The sequence below is a fragment of the Salvelinus namaycush genome, unplaced genomic scaffold (genome assembly GCF_016432855.1).
Source record: "Salvelinus namaycush isolate Seneca unplaced genomic scaffold, SaNama_1.0 Scaffold649, whole genome shotgun sequence".
Lineage (NCBI taxonomy): Eukaryota > Metazoa > Chordata > Actinopteri > Salmoniformes > Salmonidae > Salvelinus > Salvelinus namaycush.
In genome coordinates, this window is record NW_024061363.1 from 79,012 (window position 1) to 105,966 (window position 26,955).

At 44.0% G+C, this 26,955-nt stretch overlaps 1 protein-coding gene and 1 long non-coding RNA gene across 2 annotated transcripts; both read left to right on the forward strand.

Annotated features, from left to right (window-relative positions):
- Positions 1 to 11,105: 11,105 nt before the first annotated feature.
- LOC120042253 (MLX-interacting protein-like) lies at positions 11,106 to 23,287 on the forward strand (the record flags this gene model as incomplete). The annotated part of the gene is made up of 7 exons (XM_038987117.1): positions 11,106 to 11,177; positions 14,311 to 14,551; positions 14,710 to 14,799; positions 21,775 to 21,869; positions 22,024 to 22,633; positions 23,034 to 23,140; positions 23,255 to 23,287. Coding segments are annotated over exons 1-7 (1,248 nt in total), but the record flags the coding sequence as incomplete, so codon positions are not given.
- Positions 23,288 to 24,006, forward strand: LOC120042255. The gene is made up of 3 exons (XR_005476055.1): positions 23,288 to 23,327; positions 23,615 to 23,730; positions 23,899 to 24,006. It is a non-coding gene; the product is annotated as an uncharacterized LOC120042255 (long non-coding RNA).
- Positions 24,007 to 26,955: the final 2,949 nt, after the last annotated feature.

The window sequence follows — 26,955 nt, forward strand, 5'->3', positions numbered from 1 at the left end:
GTCCAGCAACATAAGACCGTTACATACAGTTCATAACACCTTACCCAACACATTCAGTGTGTTCCCTCAGGTCACCACTCCACCACATATTAACAATACATTCTACTGCTTGCATCAGTTACCTGATGTGGAATAGAGTTCCATGTAGCCATGGCTCTATGTAGTACTGTGCGCCTCCAATAGTCTGTTGACTCCAATGCTTCCCACAGTTGTGTAAAGGTGGCTGGATGTTCTTTGGGTGGTGGCCATTCTTGATACACACAGGAAACTGTTGAGCGTGAAAAACCCAGCAGCGTTGCAGTTCTTGACACAAACCGGTACACAAAGCACCTACTACTATACCCCGTTCGAAGGCACTTAAATCTTTTCTCTTGTCCATTCGCCCTCTGAATGGCACACACACAATCCATGTCTCAATTGTCTCAAGACTTAACAATCCTTCTTTAACCTGTCTCCTCCCCTTCATCTACACTGATTGAAGTGGATTTAATAAGTGACATCAATAAGGGATCATAGCTTTCACCTGGATTCACCTGGTCAGTATATGTCATGGAAAGAGCAGGTGTTCGTAAAATATTTTGGATACTAAGTGTATGTGACGTGGCTGTATTAGCTGTGCACAGAGGACTGGGTAGGAAAGTGACGCAGGAATGAGGCAGGAGAGCCAGAGACATGCATCATCACACTCGCAATACAACCCTGAACCTAGCTAAAGCTAATTGCTTTTCCATTTTATGCTGCCTGCTTCATCTGCCTGTCATACAATAACAATAACATAAGTCACTCCATTATTGGTAGAGCAGAGCAGTGGGCTGTGAGTAAGTGAGAGAGAGAGAAAGAGAGAGAAAGAAAGAAAGAAAGAGAGAGAGGTAGACGATGGTCGTCATCATCTGTAAGTCAGTGTTTCCCATGATCCAATAATAGGGGATGGAGGGACGAGGGTTGTTGTTGTTGTGGGGAGGTGCTGCCCCCTCTGGTGACTCCCGGCACATGCTCTGTTATGGCACCTCAGCATAGATAATGACCATAGGCACAGATCTAGGCGCTACCCTTCCTCAAGCTAAACCTTAACTGTTCAAGGTGAAAAATATAACAGATCTTAGTTCAGTGTTTAGGTCAAGTGTCCATGGTTAACCGTTAAAGTGTATCCTAAATATGATATGTAAAGTACATTTTTATAGCTCTCCCTATCTAAAAATCAGACATCAAATCAGAGGCATGCACGTACACTTTAATTTCCAATTTGACAGCAGGCATATGGACATTTAAGGGTTTTCGCATTGGATATCTGGTTCCTAAAGCACTTTAAACATACACAAGGATCCACACAGTGATTAAGGAACTCATTTACAGTATGTGCTGAGGAAAAAGGCACGGCTTACCTTTTAATTAGCTATCTTGCCTTGCAAAAGTATTCAGACCCTTTGGATTTCTTCATATTTTATTGTGTTATAAAGTGGTATTAAAATGAATAAAACATTTAGTCAACAATCTATACAAAATACTCACTAATGTCAAGTGGAAGAAAAAGGTGATTTAAAAAAAATTATGAATAAAAAATGTAATAATTAAAATATATTTGTTGCATAAGTATTCAGGCCCTTTGTGTAGGCAAACCTAAATTAGTTAATTAGCAAAATGTGTCTTAACAAATCACATTAATTGTTACATGGACTCATTTTTAAGTAACTAACACTTCCTCCATCCCCCATACATTCAACATCTGTAAGGTCCCTCAGTCAAGTATTGAACTTCAAGATTCAAATACAAAAACCAGGGAGCTTTTCGAAAGCCTCATAAAAAAACGCAGTTGATTGGGTAGATGGGTAACAACAACAAATCAGACATTGAATATCTCTTTAAGCATGGTCTAATTAATAATTGTGCTGTTCATTATGTATTAAACAACCCAGACAAGATACAGTGTCCTTCTGAACTGAGCTGCGGGACAGGAATGAAACTGCTCAGGGATGTTACCATGAGGTCATTGGTGAGCAGTTACAGTGTTCAATGGCTGTGATGGGAGAGAACTAAGGATGCATCAACAACATTGTAGTGACTCCACAATAATATATGCAACAAGGCACTAAGGTACAGTGCCTTTGGAAAGTATTCAGACACCTTGACTTTTCCACATTTTGATAGGTTACAGCCTTATTCTATAATTAATCAAATATTTTTTTACCTCATCAATCTACACACAATAACCAATAATGACAAAGTCAAAACCTGTTTTTTAGAAATGTTTGCTAATTTATCAAATATAAAAAACTGAAATATGACATTTATATAAGTATTCAGACCCTTTACTAAGTACTTTGTTGAAGCACCTTTGGCAGCGATAACAGCCTTGAGTCTTCTTGGGTAGGATGCTACAAACTTGGCACACCTGTATTTGGGAAGTTACTCCCATTCTTCTCTGCAAATCCTCTCAAGCTCTGTCAGGTTGGAAGGTGAGCTATTTTCAGGTCTCTCCAGAGATGTTCGATCGGGTTCAAGTCCGAGCTCTGAATGGGCCACTCGAGGACATTCAGAGAATTGTCCCAAAGCCACTCCTGCGTTGTCTTGGCTGTGTGCTTAGAGTCATTGTCCTGTTGGAAGGTGAACCTTCACCCCAGTCTGAGGACCGGAGCACTCTGGAGTAGGTTTTCATCAAGTACTTTGCTCTGTTCATCTTTGCCTCGATCCTGACTAGTCTTCCAGTTCCTGCCCCTGAAAAACATCGCCACAGCATGATGCTGCCACCACCATGCTTCACCGTAGGGATGGTGCCAGGTTTCCTCCAGACGTGACGTTTGGCATTCATGTCAAAGAGTTAAATCTAGTTATTTTAAGACCAAAGAATCTTGTTTCTCATGGTCTGAGAGTCCTTTACATGCCTTTTGGCAAACTCCAAGCCGGCTGTCATGTTCCTTTTACTGAGGAATGGTATCTGTCTGGCCACTCTACCATAAAGCCCTGATTGGTGGAGTGCTGCAGAGATGGTTGTCCTTCTGGAAGGTTCTCCCATCTCCACAGAGGAACTTTGGAGCTCTGTCAGAGTGACCATTTGGTTCTTGGTCACCTCCCTGACGAAGGCCCTTCTCCCCTGATTTCTCAGTTTGGCTGGGCGGTCAACTCTAGGAAGAGTCTTGGTGGTTCCAAACTTCTTCCATTGAAGAATGATGGAGGTCATTGTGTTCTTGGGGACCTTCAATGCTGCAGACACTTTTTGGTACCCTTTCCCAGATCTGTGCCTTGCCACAATCCTGTCTCAGAGCTCTACTGATAATTCCTTTAACTTCATGGTTTGGTATTTGCTCTGACATGCACTGTCAACTGTGGGACCTTATATAGACAGGTGTGTGCCTTTCTAAACCTATGAAAGGAGTGATTGCTGGTGTGGCTTTAAGTGTTGAGTTAGGATATGTCATTTTTCCAATGAGAGCTTTTGTGCAGATGCCAAGACTATGGTTATGTTTTAGTAGTGTGTAGGAGGGAGATGAATAGATGTGAGAAGTGTGTTGGAGGGCATGGACAAAGGAATGTGTAGTATCGGTGGGGAAAAAATGGCATGTCAATTCTGGGGGTGCCTATGTTGCTGGGGATCAGAACTGTCCGGTGCGATAGACAGGTTGAGATTGCCAGGGTCAGAGTAGAACAGAAGGTTTCATATTCTGAGGCAGTGAAGAGAGTAGAGGATGATGGGTCAAAGGGGTGAGTAGTAGACCTAGAGTACAATACAGAGTGATCCGAATTTGTGCTTTGGGTAAAGTTGGCTTCTTAGCATTCATTGCCATGATTATCAACCGTACTGCAGAAATGGCAGGTAAATCACAGAAAATAGATGTTGGGGGTTTTGCTGCAGAAGAGTTACAAGGTGTGTTGAACGGAAGAGTCCCATCCTCCCAGGCCTGGTGTAGAATCAGTTAGGGGGAAAATAGTGGAATGGGGTGGTGATTTTTATATTTTTTATTAAATAGTGGTGCAATTTTTTCCTTTTAGGAACATGAATAATGAAAATAATTTATTGTAGGTAGGTTGTGACTGGCCTCGCACTTCAGCACTGTGTATGCACCTTAAAAGTTTGATGCAATCCGCAAACCCAAAGAAGAAGAGCAAGCAACAATGTAGCTCCAAGACCCAGAGGTCTGTACTCCTGTAGGTAGTACTACAGGTAGTACTCTCCTGTAGTCTGCTCGCTCCTGGTGAAGGTCTGATCTTTCTCCTCCGCGTCTCATCTGGTGGTCTAGTGCTGGAAACCGGGTACTGGGTGGATGCTGGTGCTGTGACTGGGCCTGCAGAGGGGAGGAAGGACAACCTGAGGAGCAAGCAGACACAATAGGGAGCCCTAGACCCGGAGGTCAATGGTGGCATTCCCCTGTGGTCTGCTCACTCCGGGTGAAGGTTAGATGGTTGGTCCCTCCTCCATGCTTTGTCTGGTGCTCCGGCCATGATTGGTGGTGTGGGGCATGGAGAAGTAGCGATGCGGCGGCGAGGTTGGACTCTGAAGACCCGAGGACTGGTCTGGGGTTTTGGTCTGGGCGGCACAGAGGGCGGTTTACATGTTGATGTCCTTTCATCTTGCCACCCCCCATACTGCCCTCCCTGGTCCGGGTCTTTGTGGAAGTCTGTGATGGCGTGATCCCTGAGAAGGATAGTGATCCTCCTCCTCAGGGTTCTGGGGATAGGGGTGGCAAAGTACAGTTCGAAGTAGCTGGCTTTCTTATCTGTCTTGTGGATGTAGGATACCAATGTGTATAGACCATGTGCCCTAATGATGTTAAAACTTCTTCAGGCTAGGGTCTATTTTTCTCGACTTCCTGTCTGACTGACTTGCCCAAGGTAAACTGCCTCTTACTCAGGCCCAGAAGCCAGGATATGCATATAATTAGTATTATTGGATAGAAAACACTTTGAAGTTTGTAGAAATGTTAAAATAATGTATGAGACTATAACACAATTGATATGGTAGGAGAAAATCCAAAGAAAAACCATCCAGATTTTGTTTTTGAGAGCCCATGCTCTTATAATGGAAAGCATAGCGGCATATGCAATTCCAGCTCCCAGATTGCAATTCCTATGGCTTCCACTAGATGTCAACAGTCTTTGTTCAAAGTTTCAGGCTTGTTTTTTCCCAAACGAGAAAGAATTTTGAGTTTTAGGACTGGGAGTCAGAGTTGGAAATCAGTCTATGCGCTCAACAAAGAGGATGCGCACCTGCTAATTTTGCTTTCCTATTGACCATACTTCTTTCCATATGAAATATTATGGTTTAATTACATTTTAGGGTACCTGAGAATTAAATATAAATGTATTTTGACTTGTTTTAACAAAGTTTAGCGGTAGCTTTTTGGATTCCTTCCTCTGCATGTTGAACAAGTGGATTACTCAAATCAATGGTGCCAACTAAACAGACCTTTTGGGATATAAAGAAGGATTTTATCTAACAAAACGACCATACATGTTGTAGCTGGGACCCTTTGGATTGCAAATCAGAGGAAGATTTTCAAAAAGTAAATTAATATTTAATCGCTATTTGTGATTTTATGAAGCCTGTGCCGGTGGAAAAATATGTTGATGTGGGGCGCCGTCCTCAAACAATCGCATCGCATGCTTTCGCTGTGAAGCCTATTGTAACTCTGTTACGAGAATTATGTTCTCAATGTTCATAAACTGAACTTCAATTAACTACTCAGTCTGCAACCCAGGATTTGTAAGATACTGGCTGAAATGAAAACAGACAGAGGCCCAGCCTACAATAGTCAAATGTTTATTCACGAGAACGTTCTGAAGTCCACAATACAAAGACATCCATTTTATAGCGGCGCACATACTTCCACACAAACAGTAGGTATACTTCCACACAAACAGTAGGTATCCTGCGCACATACTGTCTCCCTACCCAGCCGACATAGATTACAGAGACCGTGAGAAGCACTCCTCGTGGCTCAGAGTGTCCGGGGGGTCTTTCTGGCTTGCTGCTATGCGGGAACAGGGGCAGGGAGGGCTAAGGTGGTGGATCTGGGACACTAAGGAGCAGGGTGGAGGAGTCAGGGGCAGTAGGGGGTATGGGAGTCAGGGGCAGTTGGTGGCGGGAGGGGAATAAGGGACAGTAGGGGGCAGTGAGGAGCGATCAGTGGTTGCAATGGGCTGAGGGGAGAAGTTATGGTATGGTGAGGGGTCTAGGAGAGGGAAACGGTTTCTTGGAGGGGATAGGGGGGTTTGGGGGTCGTGTTTGCTGTTGTCAGGGTTTGGGTTCTGGGGTGGTCTTCTGGTCTGGTACTGTGCAATCTATGGTAATATACTGTATTCAGTTTATACAGTATCTACTGTTGATTAATACAGTAAGTTACTGATAAAATTACAAAAATGGCTAACAGTGTACAAAACATACAGAAACTCACAAGCGCAGAGAGAGAGAGAGAGAGAGAGAGAGAGAGAGTCACACAATGGGTTGCACCTCCATCACTCGGTCACGTCATTGCCATTGTTATTGCCAGCATTGCACAGATGCCACAGCCATACCGATCTCCAAAATTAGAATGGGGTTAATGACTTTGAACGGGAGCTAATGACTGTTTCGCCCAGTGATATAGTCGTATCACTAAACCTCGAGTCCGAATCGAGTCCCAACCATAATGGCACTGACAGAGAGGGTTGCCTCGCTTCTAGTCCTTAGGAAACTTTGCAGTATTTTGTTTTTTGAGTAATATTTCTTACATTGTTAGCCCAGAAAATGTTATGTGTTATTACATACAGCCGAGAAGAGCTATTATATATCAGAGCGGCTGTAACATACCAGCATAACGACCAGGAATACGACTTTCCCAAAGCGGATGCTTTGTTTGCACCACCCAGGGCAATTGAACTGATTCCAGAGGCCGAAAACAACGGCGGCGGAGAAGAGGGATTCGGAGCGGTCTTCTGGTCAGACTTAGAGGGCGTGCAAACCACCCACCGCTTCTGAGTATATTACTCGCTAACGTTCAGTCCCTGGATAACAAAGTTGACGAGATCAGGGCAATGGTTTCTTTCCAAAGAGACACCAGGGACTGTAACATACTCTGTTTCACGGAAACATGGCTCACTCAGGATATACCGTCGGAGTCAGTCCAGCCATTTGGATTCTCAGTTCATCGCGCCGACAGGAATAAACATCTCTCCGGGAAGAAGAAGATTGGGGGTGTACAGTTGAAGTCGGAAGTTTACATACACTTAGGTTGGAGTCATTCAAACTCGTTTTTCAACTACTCCACAAATTGCTTGTTAACAAACGATGGTCTTGGCAAGTCGGTTAAGGACTTCATCTTTGTGCATAATTTTTCCAAAAATAGTTTACTAACAGATTATTTAACTTACACTGTATCACAATTCCAGTGGGTCAGAAGTTTACACACACTAAGTTGACAGTCCCTTTAAAACCTCTCTAGGGTACGTGAGACGTTAGCGTCCCACCTCTTCAACAGCCAGTGAAAGTGCAGGGCGCCAAATTCAAAACAACAGAAATCCTATACTTAAAATTCCTCAAACATACATGTATTTTACACCATTTTAAACATTTACTTGTTGTAAATCCAGCCACAGTGTCCGATTTCAAAAAGGCTTTACGACGAAAGCAAACCAAACGATTATGTTAGGTGAGTGTCTATTCACAGAATAACACAGCCATTTTTCCAGCCAAAGAGAGGATTCACAAAAAGCAGAAATATAGATAAAATTAATCACTAACCTTTGATGATCTTCATCAGATGACACTCATAGGACTTCATGTTACACAATACATGTATGTTTTGTTCGGTAAAGTTCATATTTATATCCAAAAATCTGAGTTTACATTGGCGCCTTACGTTCAGAAGTCACAAAACATCCTTTGATTTTGCAGAGAGCCACATCAATTTACAGGAATACTCATAATAAACATTTCTAAAAGATACAACTGTTATGCATGGACTGTTAGATGCACTTCTCCTTAATGCAACCGCTGTGTCAGATTTCAAAAAAGCTTTACGGAAAAAGCAAACCATGCAATAATCTGAGTCGGCTCTCAGAGCCCAATCAAGACACAAATATAGCCGCCATATTATGCAGTCAACAGAAGTTAGAAGTAACAATATAAACATTCACTTACCTTTGATGATCTTCATCAGAATGCATTCCCAGGAATCCCAGTTCCACAATAAATGTTCGTTTTGTTCGATAATGTCCATCATTTATGTCCAAATTCCTCTTTGTTGTTCTAGCATTCAGTACACTTTCCAAACTACCCAAGGCGGCGCGCGGAAAGGTCCAGCGGAAACAGCAGTTCTATTCAATTGAGTTCTATTCAATTGAGAGCATCCTGTCGGGCTGCATCACCGCCTGGTACAGCAACTGCACCGCCCACAACCTCAGGGCTCTCCAGAGGGTGGTGCGGTCTGCACAACACATCACCGGGGGCAAACTACTTGCCCACCAGGACACCTACAGCACCCAATGTCACAAGAAGGCCAAAAAGATCATCAAGGACAACAACCACCCGAGGCACTGCCTGTTCACCTCGCTATCATCCAGAAGTCGAGGTCAGTACAGGTGCATCAAAGCTGGGACTGAGAGACAGAAAAACAGCTTCTATCTCAAGGTCATCAGACTGTTAAATAGCCATCACAAGCATAGAGAGGCTACTGCCTACATACACAGACTTGAAATCATTGGCCACTTTAATAAATGGAACACTAGTCACTTTTAATAAGGTCACTTTAATAATATTTATATATCTTGCATTACTCATCTCATATGTATATACTGTATTCTATACTACAATATAATCTATGCCGCTCTGACATTGCTCATCCATATATTTATATATTCTTGATTCCATTCCTTTACTTAGATTTATGTGTATTAGGTATTTGTTGTGAAATTGTTGGATATTACTTGTTAGATATTGCTGCACTGTCGGAACTAGAAGCACATGCATTTCGGTACACCCGCAATAACATCTGCTAAACACTTGTATGTGACCAATAACATCTGATTTGATTTTGATTTGTTCTCGAGTCCAAGTCCATGTCTGATTCACCAATGGTTGACTCACGAGCCCCTATGGTTAAAGTCCGAGTCCCCTTGCTCTGAGTCACTGGGTTCACATTAACTCAAAATAAAATTATTTACCCTGTCAGATATAGTGCCCACCAGAGAACCTGAGGGGGGCCGAAACTGTGGACGTTTATAAAAGAAATCTTAAAACATACCTTTTTAGCTTTGCTTTTCCTTGGGGTGCTTTTTAGTCATTAGTTTTAATTGTTATTCTTTTGTTTGTTGTGTTGTAAATATTTCATCTTTATTTTAATTGTTTTTAGTTTTTATTTTCCTGTGAAGCACATTGTGTTGCATTCCATGTCTGAAATGTGCTGTAAATAAAGTTTGATTTGATTAGTGTAGTGGCAAGAGGGATTTAGTCATTAAATTGTTTGCTATCCATTTTCCTTTCTTTCTGTGCCACCAAATGTTTGCATTTAGGCTACTGATAATGTTACCAGGACCACGTTCAGTTGCAAAACGTTCTCGAACGTTGCAGATAGAAATTCCATGAATGGAGCCAACATTATTTCTTATTCAACATGTCAGAGAGGCATGTTTGTTCTATATAGCACATTTCTATCGAAACGTTCCAAAATGTGATCTCCTGCTGAACAATTGTTAGCTGTAGCTAGGTAATGAGGTAACATAACTGAACAAGGTGTAGCCTAAACAAATGGTTAACGGTCCGGTCCACAAGTAACATAGTTTTAGAACGGCCAGCGATATTCTTTATGAATGTAAAATGCGGCCTGCCAATCCACGATAGAAATAAGAAAATGTGATGCTGGTATTATAGGTCATATATTTTGAACTGTAATGGCTAGAATCAAGCCTTTTTCTCTGAGTCAAAGAGGGAGACTTGGCTGGTAGACTATGTTGACTACAGAACCTGGCTATGAAATGCATTGGGGAGAGTGTGAGGGTTGAGCGGGACTACAAATTCAAAAACATTTTATACTCAAGGGAGAGATAAACAGAGCTAGACTGTTGTTTTGCTATTAAACTTAATGGTGCTAATATTTTTAATTTCGTAAAGCAGCTTGTGTTTTTAACCAGCCAAAGGGTATCTAACTAGAAGGCTGGTGGTGTCTGTTTAGCTACGAGGAAGTAAGAGAGTCGCCTGTGCGATGTGTATAATCGGAGGTGGAGCCTGAGTGGAGCCTGTCTGCCCACACTCATCACCTGCTCCCCTGAAGCTCACCAGCTAATGTAGGCTAGGCTGTGTGTGCCGGGTGTGGTGTGTCCTTCTCGCTACTGAACAGAACTGTGCTGCGCATCTGTGCTGCTAATATTAATTCTGCTTATCCCTGAAAAGCGCTCAATCCCTCCGTCATACCGTTAAATTTGAAAAATACCATATGATATTTTGGCCATATCGCCCAGCCCTACTGACTGGTTGCATCACTGCCTGGTATGGCAACTGCTTGGCCTCCGACCGCAAGCCATAAGACTCCTGAACAGCTAATCAAATGGCTACCTAGACTATTTGCATTGTCCCCCCCCCCCGCCCCCTCCTTTTACACTGCCGCTGCTCTCTAGTTATTATCTATGCATAGTCACTTTAACTCTACCAACATATACATATTACCTCGACTAACCGGTACCCCTGTTTATAGCCTCGCTACTGTTATTTTACTGCTGCTCTAACTATTTTTATTTAATGTTTTTTACTCATCAATTATTTTTCTAAACTGCATTGTTGGTTAAGGGCTTGTAAGTAAGCATTTCACTGTCTTCCTTAGTTGTTAATTTTCTCAAAAGCTAAACGCAGAACCTAGATTCGAGCAAATGTCTTAAGTAGTTGAACATGTTATCACTTCAACCTCGTGAAAGTGACAAACTGACACGATTTAATTTTCGTTAAAATACACTTTATATCGAAGTGCCTTTAATTTGACGGCATGCACATGCGACATTAGATCCGATGACGTTTCTACGCATGAGTATAGCTAGCCAACGTCGCCATGACATCGCCTACAAGTGTGATCGGGGATTTCTATTGGAGAAGCAGCTTTAATTAATTTAAACCTACTATAGCTAGCTAGTGTTTTTCGATTTGAAAAATGGATGCGGGTATTGAAAAGGAATGCAGCGCTCTGGGAGGGCTCTTCCAGATCATCATGAACGACATGAAGGTAAGATGCATTTACAATAAATAGCATTCTTAGTAGGTAGAACTCAAATGTGAAAGGGTTATCTGGTGAGAACCATAATTAATCAAGCATGCTATTAACTACGTTAACTAGAATTTGCCAAGTTGTTACGGCTTGTCTTCGTCACTATTTGGGTTGGCAAAATGATGTACTTTGTAACAGGCTAGCTAAGTATCTTTAGCACCTAAGTGAAGCTAGCCACTAACGATTAGCCGCAATAGTGGAATTTGCGGTTCGCATTTAAAATAGAAGTTCCTAATTTGAAAGGGAAGTAAACGGATACAAATAGTGCCATATTTGGAGTAGATAATGTCAAACAAGTTTGTAACGTGATTTTAATTAAGCTAAAGACAATTGGTTAATTTGACAAATCTTAACTCGCACTGTGGATGTATCGCACATATATGGATTGTGGCTGAATGAAATGGGGTGTCAGTCTGACACCCTCTTAGTGCTGAACAATTAGTGCTTTTTCAGATCAGTTCGTTTATGAACAATAACGGATTTCGGTTTTGACAATTTTTTTACACGGCATTGAAAGTTGTAACACAGAATAAAACGATTAGTTAAAGTACCGTGATAATAGTCACTGCCCATTACTGTTTATCACTTAACCATCATTTACATAAAAAACGTGTCATGCACTTATTCAGAGCAATTTACAGGAACAATTAGGTTTAATTGCCTTGCTCAAGGGCACCACTTATTTTTCACCTAGTCTGCTCAGGTATTAAAACCAGCGACCTTCGGTTACTGGCACAATGCTCTTAACCACTAGGCTACCTGCCGCCGGAAATATACTTTAAACGTTTCAATTGTGTAAATTGAATTTGTTTTATTTGATGACTTTATTATTTAATAACAAGTCATCTCATCTCTATAGAGCTGCTGTCTGACAATCACAATTTTAGTAGTTCTTCAAAGTAAATAAGGCATACTTTTTTATGACTTCTGAATACTAACTATCAATCACTTAGATCATGTATTTTCAGCTAGAGATAGTGGCAAGAAAGTATTTGAACCCTTAGGAATTACCTGGATTTCTGCAAAAATTGCTCATCAAATTTGATCTGATCTTCATCTAGGTCACAACAATAGACCAACATAGTGTGCTTAAACTAATAACACACAAATTATTGTATTTTTCTTGTCTATATTGAATACATGATTTAAACATTCACAGTGTAGGTTGTAAAAAGTATGTGAACCCCTAGGCTAATGACTTTTCCAAAAGCTAATTGGAGTCAGGAGTCAGCTAACCTGTAGTCCAATCAATGAGACGAGATTAGCATCGAATAGCCCCTGCGATACCGCTACCCCGGTCAACAGCCCTGCACCCCCCACAGCAACTAGTCCAAGCCTCACTCATTTGTCCTTCCCCCAAATCCAGATAGCTGATGTTCTGAAAGAGCTGCATAATCTGGACCCCTACAAATCAGCCGGGCTAGACAATCTGGACCCTCTTTATAAAATTATCCGCCGAAATTGTTGCATCTCCTATCACTAGCCTGTTCAACCTCTTTCGTATCGTCTGAGAACCCTAAAGATTGGAAAGCTGCTGCGGTCATCCCCCTCTTCAAAGGGGGTGACACACTAGACCCAAACTGCCACATATATCATAACCGCCATCGATAAGAGACATTACTGTGCAGCCGTATTCATCGACCTGGCCAAGGCTTTCGACTCTGTCAATCACCACATTCTTATCGGCAGACTCAACAGCCTTGGTTTCTCAAATGACTGCCTCGCCTGGTTCACCAACTACTTCTTAGACAGAGTTCAGTGTGTCAAATTGGAGGGTCTGTTGTCCGGACCTCTGACAGTCTCTATGGGGGTGCCACAGGGTTCAAACCTCAGGCCGACTCTTTTCTCTGTATACACCAATGATGTCGCACTTGCTGCTGGTGACTCTGATCCACCTCTACGCAGACGACACCATTCTGTATACTTCTGGCCCTTCTTTGGACAATGTGTTAACAACCCTCCAGACGAGCTTCAATGCCATTACAACTCTCCTTCCGTGGCCTCCAACTGCTCTTAAATGCTAGTAAAACTAAATGGATGCTATTCAACCGATCACTGCCCGCACCTGCCCGCCCGTCCTGCATCACTACTCTGGACGGTTCTGACTTAGAATATGTGGACAACTATAAATACCTAGGTGTCTGGTTAGACTGTAAACTCTCCTTCCAGACTCACATTAAGCATCTCCAATCCAAATTGAAATCTAGAATCGGCTTCCTATTTCGCAATAAAGCATCCTTCACTCATGCTGCCACATATTTCAAGAAAAGGGTAGGGTAATGGATTTTGTTATTGCCAGATTGTGCCTTTAAAAAAGAAATGTATATATTAATGTTCCAATTAAACAAAGTTGGCTAATGTTCAAGACTGAGCAGCATTAGGCCTATATTAGGTTCTTGTCAGTTGCTTTAACTGAATGGTGAGGCAACTAGTTGATGAATGTCGTCATCCTTGTGCTTCTGTAACTGTGACAAATTGGAAAATCAATATTATGTCTCTCAAGCCTTCTTCGCATTCTTGTGTGCTTCCTCGATTCAAATTAGGTAATAAAGTAGTGTGAGTGAAAAAATAAGGGTAACACCCAAATAATCACTACATTTGACATCTGTGAAAATGACAAAGAATAAAATAAAGAATAGGACATTAATGCACAAAGAATACATTTACTACATGTGGGTAGGAAAGCTGTAGGCTATGTTGATTTGATTTATGCTATTAGGATCTCTTAGCTCACCAAGGGCTAGTCTTCCAAGAGTCCTTAAGAAATGTGAAAACAGAAATTTTTGAAAAACAACAAAATCAAAGTAATAACACAAACACAGATCCACATTCCTATTACTTTTACATGTTACAAGTTACACCCCCCCTACTTCAATTGTGCAAACAAACACTGCTTGGTCTGTATTTGGATTGTTATGAGGCATGTGTTTTATTGAAGAGGCTGATTTTAATCAATTTGAGTATGTAGTCTGCATGTTTCGTAACTGTTAAATAGATTAGTTCTATGATTTGATATGGTTTGTACGGTATGTGCACTGCATGTTTTTTGTGTAACTGACTGGCTGGCTTGTTGCATTTTGAACACCCTAAGGGGCCAGAGGAGCAGTTTTTGCTGTTTGGGGAGATCTTTCCAGACACATTCCGTGTGTCCCTTTGTCAGGATGAGGAAATGGCCGTGCGCCGAGTTGCTCGCAAAAGCCGTGAGTCTCCTGTCCCCATGGAGATGGACCCACTCTTTGACATGGACGTGCTGATGTCAGAGTTTTCTGACACACTCTTCTCCACGCTGGCCTCCCACCAGCCCATGGCCTGGCCCAATCCGAGGGAGATAGGTGAGGGCCCGCCACCAACATCCCATTCCATACACCAAGCCTGTTTCTATTCACTCAGATCCACCCAAGCCTTCCTTCAACCAGATCTATTGGAAAATCTATTTGCTTTTCAACAACTTTTTTTTCACACCCCATTCGTATCCACCTGTTCCCCATAGCTCATGCAGGGAACGCAGACATGATCCAGCCTGGACTCATCCCCCTACAGCCCAACCTGGACTTTATGGACTCCTTTGAGCCATTGCAAGGTAATGACAATGCACTCTACCACAGCGACAAACTCCAAAATAATGTCACTTGCACAAACTTTAACAGGACCTCGGAGCACCATGTTAAGGCCGATCCACAGATCACTCCATCATTTACTGTGTGTTCGCTTGGGTGGAGTCATATTTTGGGGGGGGGGAGCAACGTGCACCTTTTGGTAAAATGATACCCTCGCCCATCCATGTGTACCTAGACCCCCGAATAGCTTGACTGGTTAATTTGCAATTCTGCTCCTATCACCTGACCCAAAAGGTCATGATAGGTCATGATTCATATGGTGTGGTAAATTGACTAGATATCAAATAGAACATTATCACCAGTGTTAGCTCATTTCTAAGAGAAACACCTGCATATTTGATTAATAGCTACATGTAATGAAAGTTTAGTGTTGTTTTACATTACCTCGTTTTGTGCCTGCCAGTTGGCTGTAGGCTACTCCGCTAGCAGCTAGCAAGCAAGCTAGCCTTTAAGCTTCCCACATCTCCCCCATGTCAAATAATCTGATTTATAATTAAATAATATCTAATTAGGCTACAATGTTGTTTGGTATATTGTTTGAACAGTTGCTGAGATTATATATGTTTATAAATTCAAAATAATTTACTTTGATGCATAGCATATAGGTCAGATCAAGGAACGGCGGTTATGCTTTCATCACTTTTGTATTCATGGATTTATAGCAACACTATCCAAGTTTCCATCCACTGTTTTTATGCGAGTAAATCAAATCAAATTGTATTAGTCACATGCTCCGAATAAAACGGCTGTAGACCTTGAGAGTGAAATGCTTATTTTTTTTATAAAAAATGTGTAAGAATAAGAAATTAAAGTAACAATTAATTAAAGAACAGCAGTAAAATAACAATAGCGAGACTATACACGGGGGTACCGGTACAGTCTCAATGTGCGGGGGCACTTGTTAGTTGAGGTAATCTCTACATGTGGGTAGCGTTATTAAAGTGACTATGCATAAATGATAACAACAGAGAGTAGCAGCAGTGTAAAAGAGGAGAGGGGGCAATGCAAATAGTCTGGGTAGCCATTTGATTAGATGTTCAGGAGTCTTATGGCTTGGGGGTAGAAGCTGTTAAGAAGCCTCATGGACCTAGACTTGGCGCTCCGGTACAGCTTGCCGTGCGGTAGCAGAGAGAACAGTATGAATAGGGTGGCTGGAGTCTTTGAAAATTCTTAGGGCCTTCCTCTGACACCGCCTGGTGTAGAGGTCCTAGATGGCAGGAAGCTTGGTCCCAGTGATGTACTGGGCCGTACGCACTACCCTCTGTAGGCCGAGCAATTGCCATACCTGGTAGTGATGCAACCAGTCAGGATGCTCTCGATGGTGCAGCTGTAGAACCTTTTGAGGATCTGAGGACCCATGCCAAATCTTTTCATCCCTGAGGGGGAATAGGCTTTGCCGTGCCCTCTTCACGACTGTCTTGGTGTGCTTGGACCTTGTTAGATTGTTGTTGATGTGAACACCAAGGAACTTGAAGCTCTCAACCTGCTCCACTACAGCCCCGTCGATGTTAATGGGGGCCTGTTCAGTCCTCCTTCTCCTGTAGTCCACAATCATCTCCTTTGTCTTGATCACGTTGAGGGAGAGGTTGTTGTCCTGGCACCACACGGCCAGGTCTCTGACCTCCCTATAGGCTGTCTGGTCGGTGATCACGCCTACCACTGTTGTCATCTGCAAACTTAATGATGGTGTTGGAGTTGTGCCTGGCCGTGCAGTCATGAGTGAACAGGGAGTACAGGAGGGGACTGAGCACGCACCTCTGACGGGCCCATGTGTTGAGGATCAGCATGGCGGATGTGTTGTTACCTACCTTTACCTCCTGGGAGCGGCCCGTCAGGAAGTCCAGGATCCAGTTGCACAGGGAGGTGTTTAGTCCCAGGGTCCTTAGCTTATTGATGAGCTTTGAGGACACTATAGTGTTGAACGCTGAGCTTTAGTCAGTGAGTAGCATTCTCACATAGGCGTTCCTTTTGTCCAGGTGGGAAAGGGCAGTGTGGAGTGCAGTAAAGACTGCATCATCTGTGGATCTGTTGGGGCGGTATGCAAATTGCAGTGGGTCTATGGTTTCTGGGATAATGGTGTTGTGAGCCATGACCAGCCTTTCAAAGCACTACTTGGCTACAGACGTGAGTGCTACGGGTCGGTAGTCATTTAGGCAGGTTACCTTATTGTTCTTGGGAACACCATATAAGTCACACCGTATAAAAAATAAATCACCACAGCAGTGATGGAAACAGGAAGTTTCGGTACAATTTTATGCGGGAAATAGAGGTGGAAACGCTTTTAAACCGTATGTCTAAGCCGGGGGGGGGGGGTTCTACTAAGCTATATGGAATTGCTTTAAGAAGGTCATACCAAGGATAATTTAGCTATTTGATTTAGAATTTTAAGACCCCTTAAAGTATCCCCCAAAAATATTAAACAATTATTTGATTAAAAACTGTTATTAGCCCATACAAACACATTGAATAACAGATTCACTACATGGAACAACATGTAGTGTTGTTCCCCCCAACAAAAAATATAAAGGAAGTTTGTTCTGAAGTGTTTTTTTGGCCCCTTATTTTAGCACGAAACAGTCTCCATATATACACTACATGACCAAAAGTAAGTGGATACCTGCTCGTCGAACATCTCATTACAAAATCATGGGCATTAATATGGAGTTGGTCCCCCCTTTGCGATAACAGCCTCCACTCTTCTGGGAAGGCTTTCCACTAGATGTTGGAACATTGCTGTGGGGACTTGCTTCCATACAGCCACAAGAGCATTAGTGAGGTTGGGCACTGATGTTGGGTGATTAGGTCTGGCTCGCAGTCGGTGTTCCAATTCATCCCGAAGGTCTTCGGTGGGGTTGAGGTCAGGGCTTTGTGCAGGCCAGTCAAGTTCTTCCACACCGATCTTGACAAACCATTTCTGTATGGACCTCGCTTTATGCGCGGGGGCATTGTCATGCTGAAACAGGAAAGGGCCTTCCCCCAAACTGTTGCCACAAAGTTGGAAGCACGGAATCGTCTAGAATGTAATTTTATGCTGTAACGTTAAGGTTTCCCTTCACTGGAACTAAGGGGCCTAGCCCAAATCACCATGAAAAACATCCCCAGACCATTATTCCTCCACCACAAATCTTTACAGTTGGCAGTACGCATTCGGGCAGGTAGCTTTCTCCTGGCATCCGCCAAACCAACATTCATCCGTTGGACTGCCAGATGGTGAAGCGTGATTCATCTCGCCAGAGAACGCGTTTCTACTGCTCCAGAGTCTAATGGCGGCAAGCTTTACACCACTCCAGCTGACACTTGGCATTGTGCATGGTGATCTTAGGCTTGTTTGCGGCGGTTTGGCCTTGAAAACCCATTTCATGTAGCTCCCTGACAAATGGTTCTTGTGCTGATGTTGCTTCCAGAGACAGGTTAGAACTTGGTAGTGTGTTACAAGCTAGGACAGACAATTTGTATGCGCTTCAGCACTCGGCGATCCCGGTCTGTGAGCTTGTGTGACCTACCATTTCGCGGCTGAGCCGTTGTTGCTCCAGGACGTTTCCACTTCACAATAATAGCACTTGCAGTTGACCGGGGCAGCTCTAGCAGGGCAGAAATTTGACGAACTGACTTGTTGGAAAGATGGCATCCTATGACGGTGCAACATTGAAAGTCACTGAGCTCTTCAGTAAGTCCATTCTGCTGCCAATGTTTGTCTATTGAGTTTCCATGGCTGTGTGCTCAATTTTATACACTTGTCAGTATCGGCTGTGGCTGAAATAGCTGAATCCACTCATTTTAAGGGGTGTCCACATACTTATGTGTGTATATATATGTACACTGCTCAAAAAAATAAAGGGAACACTTAAACAACACAATGTAACTCCAAGTCAATCACACTTCTGTGAAATCAAACTGTCCACTTAGGAAGCAACACTGATTGACAATAAATTTCACATGCTGTTGTGCAAATGGAATAGACAACAGGTGGAAATTATAGGCAATTAGCAAGACACCCCCAATAAAGCAGTGGTTCTGCAGGTGGTGACCACAGACCACTTCTCAGTTCCTATGCTTCCTGGCTGATGTTTTGGTCACTTTTGAATGCTGGCGGTGCTTTCACTCTAGTGGTAGCATGAGACGGAGTCTACAACCTACACAAGTGGCTCAGGTAGTGCAGCTCATCCAGGATGGCACATCAATGCGAGCTGTGGCAAGAAGGTTTGCTGTGTCTGTCAGCGTAGTGTCCAGAGCATGGAGGCGCTACCAGGAGACAGGCCAGTACATCAGGAGACGTGGAGGAGGCCGTAGGAGGGCAACAACCCAGCAGCAAGACCGCTACCTCCGCCTTTGTGCAAGGAGGAGCAGGAGGAGCACTGCCAGAGCCCTGCAAAATGACCTCCAGCAGGCCACAAATGTGCATGTGTCTGCTCAAACGGTCAGAAACAGACTCCATGAGGGTGGTATGAGGGCCCGACGTCCACAGGTGGGGGTTGTGCTTACAGCCCAACACCGTGCAGGACGTTTGGCATTTGCCAGAGAACACCAAGATTGGCAATTCGCCACTGGCGCCCTGTGCTCTTCACAGATGAAAGCAGGTTCACACGCACGTGACAGACGTGACAGAGTCTGGAGACGCCGTGGAGAACGTTCTGCTGCCTGCAACATCCTCCAGCATGACCGGTTTGGCGGTGGGTCAGTCATGGTGTGGGGTGGCATTTCTTTGGGGGGCCGCACAGCCCTCCATGTGCTCGCCAGAGGTAGCCTGACTGCCATTAGGTACCGAGATGAGATCCTCAGACCCCTTGTGAGACCATATGCTGGTGCGGTTGGCCCTGGGTTCTTTCTAATGCAAGACAATGCTAGACCATAATGTGGCTGGAGTGTGTCAGCAGTTCCTGCAAGAGGAAGGCATTGATGCTATGGACTGGCCCGCCCATTCCCCAGACCTGAATCCAATTGAGCACATCTGGGACATCATGTCTTGCTCCATCCACCAACGCCACGTTGCACCACAGACTGTCCAGGAGTTAGCGGATGCTTTAGTCCAGGTAGGAGATCCCTCAGGAGACCATCCGCCACCTCATCAGGAGCATACCAGGCGTTGTAGGGAGGTCATACAGGCACGTGGAGGCCACACACACTACTGAGCCTCATTTTGACTTGTTTTAAGGACATTACATCAAAGTTGGATCAGCCTGTAGTGTGGTTTTCCACTTTAATTTTGAGAGTTAATCTCAAATCCAGACCTCCATGGGTTGATAAATTTGATTTCCCTTGATCATTTTTGTGTGATTTTGTAGTCAGCACATTCAACTATGTAAAGAAAAAAGTATTTAATAAGAATGTTTCATTCATTCAGATCTAGGATGTGTTATTTTAGTGTTCCCTTTATTTTTTTGAGCAGTGTATATACACACACTATATGTGTACTTCCATTTAAAAAAATTCCACCTGGTACCGTGGGACCTTCAGACGAGTCTTGCGAGGCCTGTGGGCATCTTAGAGCGAGACAACTGGCATGTACGTGTTCGTGAGAGTCCCATCTTTGCACAGTGTTTAACCCATACTGTTTGGATGCTACAGACAGAAGTTGATAAATCAGCTGTACCTACTTCAGACGTGTCCCAAGACTCTTGTGGGGGTCGTGGAGAAAGATGGAGAACACGATCGTGTTCGTGAGCGTCTCATCTTTCCACAGAGGGTTCATAGTTTATAGGCCAAACCGTTCGAACGCTATAGCCGATTTTGTGAGAAGACGGATCTTCGGGATGTCTCGCAGCTCTAGCTCTGTCACCTTTCACTGCTGATGCGGAAGTGCGACATAGGCGGATGCGTTGGAATGAGTCACATCCCATGTAAAAAAACAACAACATATCTCTAGCTTAAACTGACTGATTTTTACAGGGATTTTTTGTATTATGCTAATTACATTTCCTCGGGGGCGCGGACATCGACCTTAGGGGGCTTAAGCGCAAATATTGATATAATAACCATCATATCGAAATAAACTTGGGAGTCACGCGATGATATGGTTTGTGGTCCTATGACTCGGGAAACCAAGCAGTTTATTAGGCTACAGATGAAATAAGTTATAATGAACTTCACAGTGTGGTGAAAGTGCACAGTGATGAGCTTGATGCTCTTTTCTAATAAATACAGAGGGCCTTATTCTGGTGACATGATGATCGATGCTTGATTGGCGTTTGAGAAATACAAAATATTCTGTCTCTTATCCATAATAATCTCATCATGTAGACTAGCCTACCTGCAATATATCTGTGAGCTGTTGGCTAGAATGCATCTGCCAAGACCATAGTAGGAACATTTGCAATTTAACACAACAGTAGAGTTGAAATGTGATGGAAACAGATTGAACCTTTTAGTTTTATTCAATACATGAAAACTTAAGCAAAAAATATAATTTTGTGTGCACTACCTCATCACACACTGATTTTTATCTGCAATAAGTCCGTTTGGTGGAAAAACACACCTGGTGGGAAAATATGAATATTTTCGCCAAATTGGTTAGCTACTGTTGCTTATTTTTTTACAGTAGTTTGAATTTATAATGTAGAGTTCTTTCTTTTGTGAAACAACATTGTGCCAGAAAAGAAAGAGGACCAAAATAAATGTTTCAACCAAGCAAGTTTGTTGGTAAAATACAGCCTCTCTATCTACACAACAGTGCCCGCACCGTGATGGAAGGAATAATACGTTCCCTCTCAAAATTTGAGCAGAGAAAATCTGCGTTGCAAGCGCCATAGGCCACCTATTTTGTGACGAAAAAACACAAAAAGCATTCATGTACTGAGTTGTGCTCCAAATCATTGCGTGATGTCTGCCTAACCTCTTAGTCCCATGCTGTTGACTGTAATACAGCAGGTGGCATATCCTAACACTTATGTTGGTGGAGTGGATGTTATACTAATTTTAACTAACCTAGAGACTTCTCCCAGACTTATTTCACAGCCTCCGTCAGCCCATCTTCCCCTCTGCTTCCCTCACTGCCTCATCTGTCACTCCTCTACCCAGCAGCAGCTCTCAATCCCAGGTAAACCCTAGGCCCAGTCACTGTGAACCTCAGCCCTAACATACCCCCAGACCTAACACACTCCTACCTTTATTCTTAGATGGTTTCACATAATTTGACTAACTGATAACATTATAAATGTGCTTTCTTTTCTCCTGTCCTTGTGACTTGACAGGGCCAGCTTCTCTCTTCCATGCACCTCTCAGCTGACCTACCGTCCATCAGTCATGACCACAGACTCGTCTCCGCAGCCCCCCTGCCTATCTCCTCCCTCATGGCCAATCAAACCAGTGGGACCGGTGAAGGTTCCTCCTATGTACAGAACTACATGCCTCTGTTCACTGCGCCAGTGCCACCTAGTGGTCAGGCTGGAGGCTCCTCCCTCATGCAACCCTCAGCCCCTCCCACACTGCCACACACCCAGCCCTGCCAAGGTGCTGTCACAGCAACATCAGTAGCCCCCCCACCCCTGGACGATGCCACAAGCCTGGACGGTTCCCCACCCCCATCTGTCATCACACACACTGCCTCCTCCATTGTTACACCCAGTGAGGCTGCCACCACCTTCAGTCAGGGCTCTGAGCTCAGCTCCTTAACCCGGGCTCCTCCACCACCACCACCCCCCCTCCAGCCCCTGGCACCCTCACCTGCCATCCCCCTCCAACCCCCCCATACTTTCGCCCTGCCCAGACCCATCCAGCCTTCTTGCTCCAGCAAAAAGACATGCCATGTGCAAAGGATAGTTCCTGCCAACCCCATCCCCTCATCTCACCTCATCCTAACAAGTGAGTTAATCACATCCCAAACTATTTCATTGTTGATGGATGAGAATGGTGTATTGATATTAATATTGAATGTAATATTGAATTAATTCATGCCTAGCAGGTGCTACTCCCAAAACACTACCATTTATTGAAGTGGGGGGTTACTGCTTCACTAGAGAGCCATCTCATATTGTGATCACACCACAAGGTGGCAATACTGTTTGTCATTTTTATAGTCAGTAAAGACTATTGTAAAGAAAAACTGAATGAAACCTAGTCAATATTTGCAAGCAATTGAGCCCAAATGATCCTAGCAAAGATCATCAATGACATCCAAGCTCAATATTAGAGATGAAATAAATGAGAGAAAATCAGCATTTATTCTGTGACTGTTGTAATGTCAAATATTTTGCTGTCTCAGCCCCCTTCCCAGGGCATACCAGTGCAGTGATTGTTACTCCAACTCCCCTGAAAGCAGACGTGGTTCCCTCAACTGGCGTGGTCATCGCCTCCTCAAGCCTATCAAGGGTAAGACCGTGTCTGCTCTGAAGGGCCTGCCTTACTTTACACTGAACCCAGTTTTATGTTAGTTCGTTTTCATTTAATTTGTGTTTTATTTCTTCCCATCCCCCTCTCTCTCAGGCTCCTGGATTTCATATCCTTCCACAGACTCCGAAGTCTCCCCAGCTCATTATCAATAAAGAGGACTGTACTGGTGAGTGACATACACCAAGCCCTTATTTTTTCTGTTGTATGTACACTAACCTCAGTCAAGTGTCCGAGGGTACTTTCCTCCTGTCTAACCTAAGCTATCGATCTAATAACTTTACATATGCATACAGAATGTGGCATGGTAACATTCATACACATTGTTTTTGGAATGTTTACAGCACTTCTGCTTTCCATAACATTATTGATTTGTCTTTGTGAGTTGGTGCTCACTGGTGTAGCAGTCTTTGTTGTGATGGTTTTTGGCAACTCTGGATTATCTGTGTCTCCCAGGGCATGAGGAGCGTGGCTCAGGTCAGGGGTCACCGTGTGGGTCAGAGCAGGTCTCCAGTCCTAAGTCTCCCCTCAGCAGCAGCAGCACAGCCCTCTCTAAGAACGAGTCCAACCAGGTATCATCAGCCCACATGCCTGCTTCTCTCTCTGTCTCTGTGTGCGTTTCTTTGACTGTATAAATTCAGCTTTTTCAAGCAGGTCTGGTGCTGAGTGTGCCTGCCGTAGAAGCATTGTGGACACTGATCATTGTGATGATACTTGTCTCTCCTCCCTATCTGTTCCAGAGCCGTAGGGTGACCCACATCACTGCTGAACAGAAGAGGCGCTTTAACATCAACATTGGCTTCAAAACACTGAGCAGCCTGGTTCCCACTCTCAAGTCCCAGTCCAATGTAAAGCCATTATCTTGTCTGTCATCCATCTTCTGAGTCATCATACTCATATCTTCCAAATCTAGCTTTTGATGGCTTTTATTTCAAGTTCAGTTCAGAAGCATTGTGTATGCACATCCTGTTATTTTCAGATGCAGGGTACAAATAGTAAAGTAATGAAAGAAAGATGGATACCCTCACACTGTTGAATGTTCCAACATGCAACCCAAAGCTTCTATTTCAACTATTAAAAAAAACATATATATTTCTACATGACCTTCCCAATATCGGCACCCATTCTTGTTATGTTTAATACCAGATCAGTAATAAACCAATAAGTCACATTTGGGCAGTCTTGATACAACATTTTGAACAGCTGAAGGTACCGAGCTGTCTCATGGGACTCCAGGACCCCTAAACCCCTCGAGGACCAACACCACCAACACGGGCTGGACCACCACTGAGGCTCTCAGTACAACGGAACAACTGGATGACATCTCCGGCTGGCAACTTGACTCACAGCAAATCCCACACCATGGGACTCCAGGACCCCTAAACCCCTCGAGGACCAACACCACCACCACGGGCTGGACCACCACTGAGGCTCTCAGTACAACGGAATAACTGGATGACATCTCCGGCTGGCAACTTGACTCACAGCAAATCCCACACCATGGGACTCCAGTACCCCTAAACCCCTCGAGGACCAACACCACCACCACGGGCTGGACCACCACTGAGGCTTTCAGTACAGCAGAGGAACGCCCGGACATACACTGCACCTGCACCTTACACACCCCACACCCCATACAAAAGATAGGGGGTCATTAAGACCACAAAAATAGACCTCCAATAGCACTATAGAGTTACCATGACCATGGACTCTCAAAAATTACTTTCCTTTAGCCACTTTACTAGCACTATAGAGTTACCATGACCATGGACTCTCAATAAAACTTTCCTTTTAGTCAAAAAAAAAAGAAAAAAAAGAGGAGAAAAAATGGGAGGGATATATTTAGATATATTCCTTTTCTTTTTTGGTTTCTTGAACTCGGGGCTACCATGACCATGGGCCTTGATGAAAAGAAACAATAAAATAGAACTAAATTAAAACCAAAAAAAAAACTTACCAACCCACCATCCTTCCAAAATACCTCTCATCTACACCCACCAGCACCCCCAACGGACGAGAACCTTTTTTCTCCAACTACTCTGGGGACCCCGACCTTGGCGACTCACCCGCGGCGAGTACACCCTAAGCAATTAGGCCCGGCCATACACCAAGAAAGAAGACAGGAGGAAATGGCTAGACCGGACTCCTCGGGACCCCTCGGGGTCCTGTTGGCAGACCTATCGGCACAACCCTCCCAACCCCGCACAAACAGGAGACTCACGTACCGCGCTGGACGACTATCTACCCCAGTTTAGAATTGGATTGGCAGTATGTCCAGTAGCGCGTGTTTCATCCTTGGGGTTGGGGCAGCTAAAAGCGGGGCTTTGGGTATGGCGCTGCGCCTGGAGTATCGCCTTGGCCGTGTAAATCCTGGGGTGCCCAGATTATGTCTGGCGGAGAATTGGATCCCACTAATTTTCACTGGGGGACCCCTTACCCCGCCGCACTAAGCCTGGACAACCGATCCACACTTTTTTACCTGGACTACGATCCAATTCACTGTTTAGGGAGGATATACCTCTGGAAACGCTACGATCCTGGAAGGGAGTTATTCCATTGGTCACTTTCACCCAAACCACTGAATTACCTAGGACCGAAATGGTAGGGATGGAACATGGCTATCAACTGTAACTCCTGGCAGACGTACAAACACAAAGGCCAGAGGTTGTTTTGCCTGATCCAAAAAAAAACGATAGACTTCCTGATACGTAGGACGGAACTCCTAAGGTGGATGTATGACAGCCGTGAAGAGGGCTAGCCTTTTGGGTTCTTATCTGCCCAAACCTATGGGAGTTCAATGACTTACCACTCGACAGGGACACATGGCAAACCAACTGAGGTCCGGACCTGCACAAGGTACGCAACTCGACGGTTTTGCCTGATCCTACGTTGAGTATACCCATACGGACCAGCTGGATTGGACTATACATGGGTTGATTCAGAGTTAGGCTCCTGGAAGGGAATAACCCCTGAAATACACACATGATTGAAAACATCCAGGACCTAAACTGACGAACACGGAAGTAAATACATAGACAACGTGGAGCTAAGCGAGAAGGATCCGAGAGGGAGTAAACTCCTAGGTTGCACTATGCTTTCCACATCCGTTGACAAAGCGGACCTAGACATCTTGACCCCACCACTCGATATGGACACATGGCAACCAACCGAGGACCAAACCTGCATAAGGGGCGCAACTCAAGGGATTTTGCCTGATCCTAAATCGAGTCGACAGACCTACCTAAACTTAATCATTCTAAAAAACTATACCTTACCCTAACCCGAACCCTAACCTTAACAATTCTAAAAAACCATACCTAACCTTAACCCTTACCCTAACCCTAACCTTAACCACTCTAAAAACTATACCTTACCCTAACCTCAACCCTAACCTTAACCATTTTACTAACTATACCTAACCCTAACCCCTACCCTACGGACAGACAACTCTTTAACCCTAGTCATGGGTTAATCTACAAGTGGGCACCATGGGGCCTACGACTTTGGCCGGCCGCGCCCGGACCCCTCCGGACCGCGCACATATGAGTGGAGTGCACCCCCTCCCTTCCCCCCTCCGGTTTCCACGTGTCAGAGATGGAAGTGGATCAACCGACTCAAAACTAGAACCCTAACCCTAACCCCTAACCCCTCTACCCAGCAGCAGCTCTCAATCCCAGGTAAACCCTAGGCCCAGTCACTGTGAACCTCAGCCCTAACATACCCCCAGACCTAACACACTCCTACCTTTATTCTTAGATGGTTTCACATAATTTGACTAACTGATAACATTATAAATG